Source organism: Staurois parvus, unplaced genomic scaffold, assembly GCF_062004578.1.
Source record: "Staurois parvus isolate SC_StPar_1 unplaced genomic scaffold, SC_StPar_1.0 ptg002826l, whole genome shotgun sequence".
Lineage (NCBI taxonomy): Eukaryota > Metazoa > Chordata > Amphibia > Anura > Ranidae > Staurois > Staurois parvus.
In genome coordinates this window covers 1-14,692 of record NW_028320622.1, presented here as the reverse complement: position 1 = coordinate 14,692, position 14,692 = coordinate 1, and the positions used below count along the sequence as shown (strand labels likewise).

The 14,692-nt window shown below is 49.7% G+C and overlaps 1 protein-coding gene across 1 annotated transcript; it reads right to left on the bottom strand.

The window, feature by feature from the left end:
• Positions 1–219: 219 nt before the first annotated feature.
• LOC149429073 (uncharacterized) lies at positions 220–14,525 on the bottom strand. Its single transcript, XM_089666763.1, has 3 exons — positions 14,440–14,525; positions 7,594–7,765; positions 220–5,525 (listed from the first exon to the last, which is right to left on the bottom strand). The coding sequence occupies exon 3, from the start codon at positions 2,986–2,988 to the stop codon at positions 235–237; it is 2,754 nt and encodes a 917-aa protein (XP_089522889.1). The 5' UTR covers positions 2,989–5,525; positions 7,594–7,765; positions 14,440–14,525; the 3' UTR covers positions 220–234.
• Between the last annotated feature and the right edge of the window lie 167 nt (positions 14,526–14,692).

Sequence of the window (14,692 nt, the reverse complement as noted above, 5' to 3'; positions counted from 1 at the left end):
GAGCAGGTGTTTAAGGTATAGGGTTCGGATGGTCCCTTTATTCCAAAAGCTTCAAAGAATTTAGGACCTGCTAGGGACCGGTTGCTTTGGTCGTCGATGATGGCATACATTTTTACTGCCTTTTCTGGTAGTCCCTCTGGGTAGACCTTGATCAGGCATATTCGGGCACAACATTTCTCGCACTGGCCCTCCCCACATACGTCCAAGCATGAGCAGGAAACAGCAGTCGCTGCATTAGCGTAATTTTGGGGCTCCCCGCCCATGACTTGGAGCAGGACTGGTGGTGACGGCAGTGGGTGAATCTCTGGAGAGTGGGATTGGGTGCATAGCTGAGGCATGTCTTTCACTATGACACTCCTCACACTCGATGACAGATTTACAGTCCTTAGCCATGTGCTCCAATGAAGCGCAGCATCTGAAACATACCCCGAGCTCGGTGAGGATTTTCTTGCGCTCCTGTATGGTTTTGGATCTAAACCCTCTACATTTGTTCAGAGAGTGTGGTTTTTTATGAATGGGGCATTCACGATTGAAGGTCTTATCTCCTGATGAGGTGGCGTACTGTTTACCCGTGGGTACTGCAGGAGATGGTAGGTTAGTCTTTCTAACACTCACGCTGCTCTTGAAGTCTCTGTGTTTATGCATGATGCTTTCATACCTTGGCGATGATGTCGCTGAAGCTGTAGTGTTGAACTCCAGGAAGTCGAGGCTGGGGTCATTCCTCATCTGGGACTGTTCATCGATGAACCTACAGAAGTGAATAAATGGGGGAAAGGTGATGTCATGCTCTCTTTTGTACCTTGAGACTGATGCCGCCCACTTTTCTTGTAGACTGTATGGTAGCTTCACGACAATTGGGTTCACTCCATGAGCTGTATCCAGGTAGCACAGCCCGGACAGACGAGGGTCACCCTTGGCAAGCTCCAGTTCCATGAGCAGATCACTTAAATCCTGAAGCTTCTGGACATCCTTGAGATTGATCCTTGGAACGTTCTGCAGTCTCTTGAATAGGGCCTTCTCTATTGCTTCTGCACTGCCGAAGGTACGTTCGAGTCTCTGCCAGGCGGCAGCGAGACCTGCTTCTGCTTGTCCCACGTAGACAGTTCTGAGGCTCTTGACACGATTTGTGGAGCCTGGGCCCAGCCATTTGATCAAGAGGTCAAACTCCTGCTCTGCGGTTAGGTTGAGGTTAGCGATGGCGGCCTTGAAGGTTGCCTTCCAAGCTCTGTAGCTCTCAGCACGGTCATCAAATTTTGAGAGACTGGTGTTGATTAGCTCTCTGCTCACCATAAGTCTGGCAAACTCAGACATATCTGATTTCTCACTGCTTGTTGCCATGACGACTTGTGATGCCCCTGGGGCATATTGGCTGCCTGGCGTGAAGGGGTGAGATGCTTCCGGGTAGAATGATGTAGCTGCAGGGTTAAGCTTTCGTTTAGCCTCTGTATATTGTGATGACTGCTGCTTGAGCTGTGGAGGTAGGCCAGAAAACGCCTGATAGCGATCTTTCTGTAACAACCGTCCTTGAGAGGGCACATCCGGGTAACGGTTATTAGGTTGCTCGGGTGCTGTGGGTGGCAGTGGTACCGCAGGTAGAGCTGACTTGGAGGTTTCAGTGTTGTCGGCTTGGACGGTACTGCAAACTGGGGGTGGCGCAGATACCTGATTCAGTACATAGTCACTGGTGCGGTCAACTGGATCATCTATCTCCTGTGGTGGCGACCAGACTGGATCAAGACCTTGGCTCAGTGCTTGCTCAAGTAGTCTTACCTTAGCTAACGCAATTTCCTCCTGCATCTCTGATTCAAAAATCTTTATTCGAGCCTCTGCTTCTGCCCTCTTGGCCTCTGCTTCTGCCTCTGCCCTCTTGGCCTCTGCTTCTGCCTCTGCCCTCTTGGCCTCTGCTTCTGCCTCTGCCCTCTTGGCCCCTGCCTCTGCCCTCTTGGCCTCTGCTTCTGCCCTCTTGGCCTCTGCTTCTGCCCTCTTGGCCTCTGCTTCTGCCCTCTTGGCCCCTGCCTCTGCTTCTGCCCTCTTGGCCTCTGCCTCTGCCCTCTTGGCCTCTGCTTCTGCCTCTGCCCTCTTGGCCTCTGCCTCTGCTTCTGCCCTCTTGGCCTCTGCTTCTGCCTCTGCCCTCTTGGCCTCTGCTTCTGCCTCTGCCCTCTTGGCCTCTGCTTCTGCCTCTGCCCTCTTGGCCCCTGCCTCTGCCTCTGCCCTCTTGGCCTCTGCTTCTGCCTCTGCCCTCTTGGCCCCTGCCTCTGCTTCTGCCCTCTTGGCCTCTGCCTCTGCCCTCTTGGCCTCTGCTTCTGCCTCTGCCCTCTTGGCCTCTGCCTCTGCTTCTGCCCTCTTGGCCTCTGCTCTTGCAAGAGCTTCTTTTTCTGTGAAGGAGCGTCTCGCTTTGGATTGCTCTGCGTTTATGCGGGCCTCTAGTAATCTGTCGCTCAAGGCTGAGCTTCTTGAGCACGATGATCTGTATGACCGAGAGGAATGTTTAGATGAATTTGATCTGTGTGATCTAGTTTCTTGCAAATGCGAGATACGGAGTTCCGCTTTACCTTTAACATCCAGCACCATGACGTCTCTTTGTCTGTCTATTGATTCTGCCTTGCTCAGTTCTGATAGGGCTTCATCGATATTAGAGTCTTTTAGAAAGGTTATATACCTTGTGGACAGTCTCTTGTATCTTTCTTGAGCTGCGTCCAGCCGCCCGACGGCAGCTTGTAAGCTTGTGGCATCACCTGAGGAGGATTTAAGTCCGGACATGAGGGAGGAAACTCGTTCCCATTGCTCCTCCAGGTTATCACATAGCTCATCCTTTGTGGTGTGATAGTTTTCGATGACCTTTACCGTCGGTTTGAGAGAGCGTCTTGGTCGCACAACTTGTTCTGCTGGAAGTGTGGATTCTGTTCCCTGCCCTTCATGATGATCAGTATCAGGTTGCATTTGCTTTATTTCATCACCGGGGAACTGTGCAAAGTCCTTTTCGGCCATTTTGACTTAAGGTGCGCTGTCTCTTTAAGAAAATGAACTTTTGAATTGGACGCTGAAAATCGCCGTACAGCTCCGATAGGGCACCTTGACAAAATTTCTAAGATATTTAGAGTGAATTGCGGGGTTTTGCGGCGGCCACGGCAGTGTAAGGAACGAGCATAGACAGCACTTCTATTATGCGAGGAAAGGTTAATATAGGATGTAAAGAATGGCTTGGCGAGTTGTGGAGGACTTCCAGGCGAGACTATAGATACTGCGTATGCGCAGTGCTTCCGCATAGGCTTGTGGAACGTGCACTGTAGCCGGGCAGATTTGCTGCAAGTGGGCCTGTTGCTAGGGAGATTCCTGAGCGTGGTACTGGACTCTGAGGGAATCTGTAGCGGGGTTTGGACTTTAAGGCAGTTTTTGACTGTTCTGTCCCCACATGAAGGCGAATGAAGGTATATCTGACAATGGCTGCGTAACTTCCTACCTTCGTATCCAAGCAGTGGAGCAGACCGGACCGGCAGATGTTCAGGTTCGATGGATCCAAACGTATACATGAGAATGAAATCAGCGCGGGGTTATTTGGTCCAAATACAGCGACAAACAGCGATACAATACTGTAAGGTAGTAGAGGTATTCATGCTGTCCTGTGATATCTTTCCTGAGGCTAACTGCTGGTCAAAAACTGATGCCTTCACAAGCCCAGGGTATTGAATGTCCTGTCACACAGCTATGTAGCAGATAAAATGGCTGCAGGAAGTGACCAGGACCAAGGCTTGCCTAAAACCACGCCCAGCAGAGGAAACACTTACTAGCTATAACAGAGGCATGCAGCATGCAAATTCTGGCCAGCAGATGGCAGCAACAGATCAAGACATAGAAACAAACATGGTGAGATAAGAATTGGTGATACAATGCACAGTTATATAACAAATATGAGGGGAACAGCACACCCGAAACACTTCACAATTCATCCGGCTGCTTCTGTCAGCAGTCACATCATCAATAAATACAAGAGAAGCAGTTCCATTGGCAGCCATACATGCCCACGCCATGACACTACCACCACCATGATCACTGATGAGGTGGTATGCTGAGGACCATGAGCAGTTCCTTCTCCATCCTCTTCTCTTCCCATCACTCTGGTACAAGTTGATGTCGGTCTCATCTGTCCATAGGATGTTGTTCCAGAACTCTGAAGGCTTTTTTACATGTCGTTTGGCAAACTCTAATCTGGCCTTCCTGTGTTTGAGGCTCACCAATGGTTTCCATCTTGTGGTGAACCCTCTGTATTCACTCTGGTGAAGTCTTCTCTTGATTGGTGACTTTGACACACATACACCTACCTCCTGGAGAGTGTTCTTGATCCGGCCAACTGTTGTGAAGGGTGTTTTCTTCATCAGGGAAAGAATTCTTCGCTCATCCACCACAGTTGTTTTCCGTGGTCTTCCGGGTCTTTTGGTGTTGCTGAGCTCACCGGAGCGTTCCTTCTTTTTAAGAATGTTCCAAACAGTTGTTTTGGCCACGCCTCATGTTTTTGCTATCTCTCTGATGGGTTTGTTTTGTTTTTTCAGCCTAATGATGGCTTCACTGATAGTGACAGCTCTTTGGGTCTCATCTTGAGAGTTGACAGCAACAGATTCCAAATGCAAATAGCACACTTGAAGTGAACTCTGGACCTTTTATCTGCTCATTGTAATTGGGATAATGAGGGAATAACACACACCTGGCCATGGAACAGCTGAGAAGCCAATTGTCCCATTACTTGTGGTCCCTTAACAAGTGGGAGGCACCTATGCAAACTGTTGTAATTCCTACACCGTTCACCTGATTTGGATGTAAATACCCTCAAATTAAAGCTGACAGTCTGCAGTTAAAGCACATCTTGTTCGTTTCATTTCAAATCCATTGTGGTGTATAGAGACAAAAATGTTAGAATTGTGTCCATGTCCCAATATTTATGGACCTGACTGTAGGTGGCCCTCAGTTGGACTGATGCTGACAGGTTCATCAAAGATAAGGAGGAGGAATGAAGTATAAATACGAAGTTTCTGGCAGATTCCTCTTCCATACAGAGAATGTCCGGATCCCTGTACAGGGCAGAATGTTGTCTCCATTGTAGAAGGTCCATGTGCTGGTCATTATATACAGAAGGTCCTCAGAGTACAGACAATGTCCGGATCCCTGTACAGGGCAGAATGTTGTCTCCATTATAGAAGGTCCATGTGCTGGTCATATGGCCAATTATATACAGACCGTCCATGTCTCAGGTGACAACTGAAGAGTAGACAAGAGTCAGGCACAGTCTATGGTTGTCATTGTGGTTCCTGAAGGACCAGACAAGGAGGAATCTTCACATCTTCTGTTCCTACTGAGATATCAGTTCCAACAGAACCATCACAGCGGGTCAATATGAGGCCCGGGCCACCCCAGGCCTAGTCATCATCGATAAAAGCCAGATTGTGACTGCCGCCATTAAAGTTTGTGATGGAAGGAATGGGAACCCTTCCAAAGGTCCTCATCTGGATATCTGATGGTTCCGAATTTTGGTTCTATCAAAGAGAAGGAAAAATGTTATCAGCTATAGACTGCTGCAGTCCATACATGAGCCTAAGAGTCTGCAGTCCATACATGAGCCTAAGAGTCTGCAGTCCATACATGAGCCTAAGAGTCCGCAGTCCATACATGAGCCTAAGAGTCCGCAGTCCATACATGAGCCTATGAGTCCGCAGTCCATACATGATCCTATGAGTCCGCAGTCCATACATGAGCCTAAGAGTCCGCAGTCCATACATGAGCCTAAGAGTCCGCAGTCCATACATGAGCCTAAGAGTCCGCAGTCCATACATGAGCCTAAGAGTCCGCAGTCCATACATGAGCCTAAGAGTCCGCAGTCCATACATGAGCCTAAGAGTCCGCAGTCCATACATGAGCCTATGAGTCCGCAGTCCATACATGATCCTATGAGTCCGCAGTCCATACATGAGCCTAAGAGTCCGCAGTCCATACATGAGCCTAAGAGTCCGCAGTCCATACATGAGCCTATGAGTCCGCAGTCCATACATGAGCCTATGAGTCCGCAGTCCATACATGAGCCTATGAGTCCGCAGTCCATACATGAGCCTATGAGTCCGCAGTCCATACATGAGCCTATGAGTCCGCAGTCCATACATGAGCCTAAGAGACTGCAGTCCATACACGAGTCTATGAGTCTGCAGTCCATACATGAGCCTAAGAGACTGCAGTCCATACACGAGTCTATGAGTCTGCAGTCCATACATGTGCCTATGAGTCTGCAGTCCATACACGAGCCTAAGAGTCTGCAGTCCATACACGAGCCTAAGAGTCTGCAGTCCATACACGAGCCTAAGAGTCTGCAGTCCATACACGAGCCTAAGAGTCTGCAGTCCATACACGAGCCTAAGAGTCTGCAGTCCATACACGAGCCTAAGAGTCTGCAGTCCATACACGAGTCTATGAGTCTGCAGTCCATACATGAGTCTATGAGTCTGCAGTCCATACATGAGTCTATGAGTCTGCAGTCCATACATGAGCCTAAGAGTCTGCTTGAGGGGTATGTAAAGGACAATGATTGGAGATAAAGGACAGAGAATGGAGGGTAGGTACAGGACAATAGCAGGAGGAGGACAATGGCAGGAGGGTAGGTATAGGACAATGGCAGGAGGAGGACAATGGCAGGGGGGTAGGTATAGGACAATGGCAGGAGGAGGACAATGGCAGGAGGGTAGGTATAGGACAATGGCAGGGGGGTAGGTATAGGGCAATGGCAGGAGGAGGACAATGGCAGGAGGGGTAGGTGGAGGACAATGGCAGGAGGAGGACAATGGCAGGAGGAGGACAATGGCAGGAGGGGTAGGTATAGGGCAATGGCAGGAGGAGGACAATGGCAGGAGGGGTAGGTATAGGGCAATGGCAGGAGGAGGATAATGGCAGGAGGGGTAGGTATAGGAGAATGGCAGGAGGAGGACAATGGCAGGGGGGTAGGTATAGGGCAATGGCAGGAGGAGGACAATGGCAGGAGGAGGACAATGGCAGGAGGGTAGGTATAGGACAATGGCAGGAGGAGGACAATGACAGGAGGGTAGGTATAGGACAATGGCAGGAGGAGGACAATGGCAGGGGGGTAGGTATAGGGCAATGGCAGGAGGAGGACAATGGCAGGAGGGGTAGGTGGAGGACAATGGCAGGAGGAAGACAATGGCAGGAGGAGGGCAATGGCAGGAGGAGGACAATGGCAGGAGGGGTAGGTATAGGACAATGGCAGGAGGAGGACAATGGCAGGGGGGTAGGTATAGGGCAATGGCAGGAGGAGGACAATGGCAGGAGGGGTAGGTGGAGGACAATGGCAGGAGGAGGACAATGGCAGGAGGAGGACAATGGCAGGAGGAGGACAACGGAAGGAGGGGTAGGTATAGGGCAATGGAAGACTGCATCTGTGTATCTGCAGCCGTGTAATTGGTTGATAGTAAGATATTCGATAATGTAACATTTAAAAAAAGAGTATCATCCAAGAATCGATCAATAATGGTCATATAAAGTCCCAATGATACACCCCCCCCCCTCTCTCTCTACCCACTGGCCCTGGAGAAGGAACCTTACCAGCACTGGCCCGTCCCGATGGAGATCCTCCAGGTTCTTTCCAGCTTGGTCAGTCCATTCCCATTCTCTTCTCCAGGAGAATTGGGCTCTTGGCAGCCTCAGAGCTGGCTGGTCGGAGGGGACCCCCAGGACGAGGCTGTCCATGAAGGTGGGTTTTGGTTTTTGCTTTCTCCTGGAAAAGAAACAGACCGATAAAAGAAAATGAAAGCCTATATTAGAGATTAGTATAATGTGATAATTCCACTAGAGGAAGACGAGATCCAAATGTGATCCTAAACCAAGCCTGGTCAACCAAAGTCTACGTCTACGTTCCTAGACAACATGATGGTGCAATATTCCAAAGGTCTTCCTCCACAAGTGTATGAAAATCTTTCTGAACTTGAGAAATCCAACACTTTGTCATTTCAGCACTTTGACAGCTGGAATGAAAGGATTCATCACCATGGCCTTCTTCCCTGTAGGTGACCAGTCATTATCAGAAGTACAGGAATCAAGGTATCTAGATGGGGTTTCCCAACCCTCTGGTGGCTGACACGTCCCATTTATGAATACATCAGCAGGGTCGCTCTGAAGTAATATGGGTCCCCAAGCACATTAGAATGTCCCCCATGAGCAAGCCCCTCCTTCTTGCTCTCCCTGTGAACATGGCCACTGGAGATGGCATCAAGAACAGTGGTCTTGTACACTGGCGCCCTCCCTGACCTTCCCTCCTCCATACCTGTTGCCAGAATGATGCCATGTTGCCATAGTCAGAGGATTCAGATTGGTTCCAGATTAGAGTGAAACCACTCTGATGCCCCCTCAGTCAGGGTAGTTTCTGATCGCACAGGTGACACCAGGGGTGGACTGACCCTTTGGAAACTCGGGCACTGCCCGAGGGCCCGGGGCCAGTAGGGGGCCCCATGAGATGCCCCCGGTACCTTTTTCATAGGCTTTTTTGAGTTTGGGCAAGGACACAGGAGCCCCATGATCCCCTATTGCCCGGGGGCCCCATGAGTTGTCAGTCTGCCCCTGGGTGACACCCAAGGCCAGCTGGTCATTAGTTCTCTTACAGGATGGATGTCACAAGATCGTAGTCCCGTGTGTGCAATCTTATCTGGTGTCCTCACAGCCCATGTACCATGATCTGTGATAACCTCCTGTGTCCGTTTTTTTTTGTCCTCCCGCTGGGGACCCTGGTGGGAAAACAAAGGGTTCATTCATCCCAAACTGACACCTCCTGCAGGTTCTTCACACCCTCAGAACACAGCTAAGCTGCCAGCAATTGTGCAAGAAACGGGCCACACCGCCAGAACCTGCCAAATCATTTCACCGGACAAAGTGCAGAGATAACGGTGGCACAAAGACCGTCTGTCCAAAGCAGATTGAAGATGTAGAGGAGAGAAAAACTGAATAAATCATTAATAACTAAATACAACTACTACATCAGACTCTGCACCAGAGGAGCCTACTGCAATGGTTGTGAGCAACTGGGCCCATGAAAAGATGTCCATGACAGCCATTCTGTTAGAAGAAGGCCACAGTGACCTTCCCCCTTTCTCCTCCCTTCAGTTCATCCAATACACAAACTGTTAGCTAAGGACAGAACCCCCTTATCAGATCCTTGAGAGGACAGATGAAGACCTTCTCACACCTATTGGCCGAACCCACACTTCAGTCTTGAAACCCTAATAAAAGAGTCAAAGATACCTGCCAGATCTCCCCCCTCTCGTAAATTCCCTAGCTGAAGTCCCTAGCAATCCACATTTGTCTTCTCTTCTTGGTAGAATTCATAATCCCAGTAGATTTCATAACTCATGAAATAATAAGAGCACAGCAAGAAGAAGGACATAAATACCTCCAGCTGTTCATTTGTAGCACCTTCAGCCCAAAACACCACTACCCTAGAAGTGCCGGGACAGCCCAATTCCTGGGCATCCGAAACCTGTTGCATCTAAATTCATTCTGAAGTTATATGTCACGTACCTGGTGGAGATCGAGCTGGAGATGGGGCTTCTCTTGTCCCTCTTGTCCAGCACCCCTGGTGGTGACTGGAGATGGGGCTTCTCTTGTCCCTCTTGTCCAACACCCATGGTGGTGACTGGAGATGGGGCCTCTCTTGCCTCTCTTGTCCAACACCACTGGTGGTGACTGCAGATGGGGCTTCTCTTGCCCCTCTTGTCCATCACCCCTGGTGGTGACTGGAGATGGGGCCTCTCTTGCCCCTCTTGTCCAACACTCCTGGTGGTGACTGGAGATGGGGCTTCTCTTGCCCCTCTTGTCCAACACCCCTGGTGGTGACTGGAGATGGGGCTTCTCTTGCCCCTATTGTCCAACACCCCTGGTGGTGACTGGAGATGGGGCTTCTCTTGCCCCTCTTGTCCAACACCCCTGGTGGTGACTGGAGATGGGGCTTCTCTTGCCCCTCTTGTCCAACACCCCTGGTGGTGGCTGGAGATGGGGCCTCTCTTGCCCCTCTTGTCCAACACCCCTGGTGGTGGCTGGAGATGGGGCCTCTCTTCCCCCTCTTGTCCAACACCCCTGGTGGTGACTGGAGATGGGGCCTCTCTTGCCCCTCTTGTCCAACACCCCTGGTGGTGACTGGAGATGGGGCCTCTCTTCCCCCTCTTGTCCAACACCCCTGGTGGTGACTGGAGATGGGGCTTCTCTTACCCTCTTGTCCAACACCCCTGGTGGTGACTGGAGATGGGGCTTCTCTTGCCCCTCTTGTCCAACACCCCTGGTGGTGACTGGAGATGGGGCTTCTTTTGCCCCTCTTGTCCAACACCCCTGGTGGTGACTGGAGATGGGGATCTCTTGCCCCTCTTGTCCAACACCCCTGGTGGTGACTGGAGATGGGGCCTCTCTTGCCCCTCTTGTCCAACACCCCTGGTGGTGACTGGAGATGGGGCTTTTCTTCCCCCTCTTGTCCAACACCCCTGGTGGTGACTGGAGATGGGGCTTCTCTTGCCCTCTTGTCCAACACTCCTGGTAGTGACCACAAGGAGTGTGAGGACGCAGAGTTGCACAAGGGCCAGTGTAGCAGGTAGCACTAGAGGGGGTTTTCAGGAAGAAGATGACCGTAGATTACCATACAGGGACCAGGAACTGGAACAGAGCGACTCTTGCTTGGCAGATACGAGTGTAGCCGGGATACAACCCAAAAGGTCATCAACAGCCAGGCAGCGAGGTGCAGGAATATCAGGCAGAGGACAGAGTCAGGATACGAGCCTAAATTTGTCCACAGACGGACAGCGAGGTACAGGAACATCAGGCAGAAGACAGAGTCAGGGTATGAGACCGGATCTGTCCACAGCCAGGCAGCGAGGTACAAGAACATCAGGCAGAGGACAGAGTCAAGGTACAAGCCCGGATCTGTCCACAGTCGGGCAGCGAGGTACAAGAACATCAGGCAGAGGACAGAGTCAGTATACGAGCCCGGATCTGTCCACAGATGGACAGCGAGGTACAAGAACATCAGGCAGAGGACAGAGTCAGGGTACGAGCCGGGATCTTTCCACAGCCGGGCAGGGAGGTACAAGAACATCAGGCAGAGGACAGAGTCAGGATACGAGCCGGGATTTGTCCACAGTCAGGCAGCGAGGTACAGGAACATCAGGCAGAGGACACAGTCAGGGTACGAGCCGGGATCTGTCCACAGACGTACAGCGAGGTACAAGAACACAAGACAGGAGCAGAGTCAGAAGACAAGCTGAGGTCACAGTAGGCAGGCAGAAATCCAAAGAAAGGTCAGGGACAAGCCGAGTCGTGCGCAGGGTACGCAGATATGGCAGGTCAAGGCTCAGGTAAAGCAGGAACTAGCTGAAGACCACTCAGCAATCCATCCATGTCCAGCTTAAATAAGCCGTTTGGTGCCAGTGCCCATATGTGCGCAGATGTTTTTTGCACACGTTAATACATTGGAGAGCAAGAGAAGAAGAAGAGTGAAAGAAGCAGGGTTAGGTAGGAGCGGAAAGAGGTTCCTGCGAGTCCAGTGGCGTCCCATAGTGATCTGGAATTCCCAGGCTGGTTGGGGGCAGGGTGGGAGGAGCATAGGACCACCATGGGCTCCACACTTTGATGAATGTGGAATGAGAGTCGTGGACTATACTTGTCATTTTCTCATGAACCATGAGATGCTCCTCACCTCCAGGAACCCAACCGAAGGCTTCTTCTAGGCCCTGGCAATGGTGCGTCTTGCGGCTAGGAAGAAATATGTGGCCGTTTTACAGTCATTCAATGCTGGACAATAATACGCAAACATAGTGACATCCCAGCAATCACGCCTTGGACCGGATGATTGGTCAAGTCATTTCTGTCAACATCCCCCTTACCGACAAGAAAGGGGGGCTGCCCTTGCAGTGGTCAGCTCTCGTGTACCAACAAGAGAAGAAGAAGAGTGAAAGAAGCAGGGCTAGGTAGGAGTGGAAAGAGGTTCCTGCGAGTCCCGTGGCGTCCCACAGCAGCTGGTTGGGGGCTGGGTGGGAGGAGCATAGGACCACCATGGGCTCCACACTTAGATAAATTTGGAATGAGAGTCGTGGACTATACTTGTCATTTTCTCATGAACCATGAGGGTGGTCAAGATGCTCCTCACCTCCGGGAACCCAACCGAAGGCTTCTTCTAGGCCCTGGCAATGGTGCGTCTTGCGGCTAGGAAGAAATATGTGGCCGTTTTACAGTCATTCAATGCTGGATAATAATACGCAAGTTCTCAGCCTGTAACCTGTAGGTAGCCAAAGACAAATAGTACCTACAGAAAACTAGCCGGGACATGGTCATAAATAGTGACATCCCAGAAACCACGCCTTGGACCGGATGATTGGTCAAGTCATTCCTGTCAACATCCCCCTTACCGACAAGAAAAGGGGACAGCTCTTGCAGTGGTCAGCTCTCATGTACCAGCAAGAGAAGAAGAAGAGTGAAAGAAGCAGGGCTAGGTAGGAGCAGAAAGAGGTTCCTGCGAGTCCAGTGGCATCCCACTGCGGTCTGGAATTCCCAGGCTGGTTGGGGGCAGGGTGGGAGGAGCATAGGTCCACCATGGGCTCCACACTTTGATGAATTTGGAATGAGAGTTGTGGACTATACTTGTCATTTTCTCATGAACCATGAGGGTGGTCAAGATGCTCCTCACCTCCAGGAACCCAACCGAAGGCTTCTAGGCCCTGGCAATGGTGCGTCTTGCGGCTAGGAAGAAATATGTGGCCGTTTTACAGTCATTCAATGCTGGACAATAATACGCAAGTTCTCAGCCTGTAACCTGTAGGTAGCCAAAGACAAATAGTACCTACAGAAAACTAGCTGGGACATGGTCGTGAACTAAGGCAGGCCATAGACGGGTCGAAAATCGGCCGATTTATCGGGCAAAAAGAAGATTGTCCTATTTTCGCACCGTTAGTGGGTTAATTGGTGGGCCGTTTTTCGGGGTTTTGGCACATTTTTTTTTATCACTAAGTTGGTAAAAAAATCAGCCGATTTTGCCAATCGGCCGATCTTCCCGGCAATGATGGGCAAATCGGCCGATTGTTTTACCGATAAAAAATCTGCACATGAGCCGTGACCTGGAAGAAGAAGAAAAAGAAGTAGAAGAAAAGAAGAAGAAGAAAAGAAGAAGAAGAAGAAAAAGAAGAAGAAGAAGAAGAAGAAAAAGAAGAAGAAAAGAAGAAGAAAAGAAGAAAAGAAGAAGAAAAGAAGAAGAAAAGAAGAAAAAGAAGAAGAGAAGAAGAAGAAGAAGAAAAAAAAAAAGAAGATGAAGAAGAAAAGAAGGAGAAGAAAAGAAAGGGAAGAAAAGAAGAAAAAGAAAGAGATAAGAAGAAGAAAAAGAAGCAGAAGAAGAAGAAAAGAAGGAGAAGAAGAAGAAAGAAGAAGAAAAGAAGAAAGAAAAGAAGAAGAAAGAAAAGAAGAAGAAGAAAAGAAGAAGAAAAGAAGAGGAAAGAAAAGAAGAAGAAAAAGAAGAAAAAGAAAAGAAGGAGAAGAAGAAGAAAAGAAGAAAAAGAAGAAGAAGAAAAGAAGGAGAAGAATTCCAGTCCGTTATTATATTTTATATGAAAAGTCTTGCGGTTGCAACAATGTATCCATTTGTATCCGAATAAAACCATCTGTATCCGAAATGGATACAAATGGATACATTGTTGCAACCGCAAGACTTTCATGTCACATATAATAGCGGAGTTCTCTGCAGGGACAGAAGTCATTAAATGCCGTCCGCAGACGGGACGAAAATCGGCCGATTTTGTTTACCATTGGTGGTAATGTTGGCCGATCAAACGACCGATTTTTTGTTTTTTTGTTTTTTTTTAAAACGTCCGGTTTTCGACCCGTCTATCGCCTGCAACAGTGCCATCCCAGCAACCACGCCTTGGACCGGATGATTGGTTGAGTCATTTCTGTCCACATGGACTTTGTTGTCTCTCTTTGTTTCTTTGTAATACCTTTCTAGTGTAAATATTTTATTTGCAGCATTTTCATTATTAAAAAAGTGTTAAAACTCTCTGTAATGCGCTAAGAGAAACTCAAAGCACCCCCCCTGCCTACCCCCTCTGCCTTGTGAAGAGTAAATCTCTGAATATGCCTGTGTGTGGTGGCAGCGCACGTTACAGACGTTTATTCTATTGCTGACACTGGGAAGGCGCTCGGCTTCTCGGTGAAAAATGTCGGTGGTGGCAGTTTAAAGGGTGAATCGCATCATTAACTAAACCCATTGACCATCGCCCTCAGGATTGTGGTCCCGCGAGCTGGAAAATCTATGTGCAGGGTGGGGCTGAGAGTGTCATTGTTGTGTCATCTAAGCTTCACCTTCTGGCAGCCCCAGGGCACCACAAGACGGTAATCGCCCGTTTATATAGGATATAGAGGGGAGGTACTTACCGGAAGTAACAGAAGAGAACGGCGACCAGTGACACCAGAAGGACACCGACAGCGCAGGACTCCACGATCACCACCAGCAGGAGAGCTACGGGAGACAGAATGTTATACATCTCTAACACCCCGATACACGACACACCCCATTATAACCCACGCTGAGCAATCACACCCCAATACACGTCATTCTGACCCATCACAACCCATTATAACCCACCCTGAGCAATCACACCCCATTCTGAGCAATCACACCCCAATA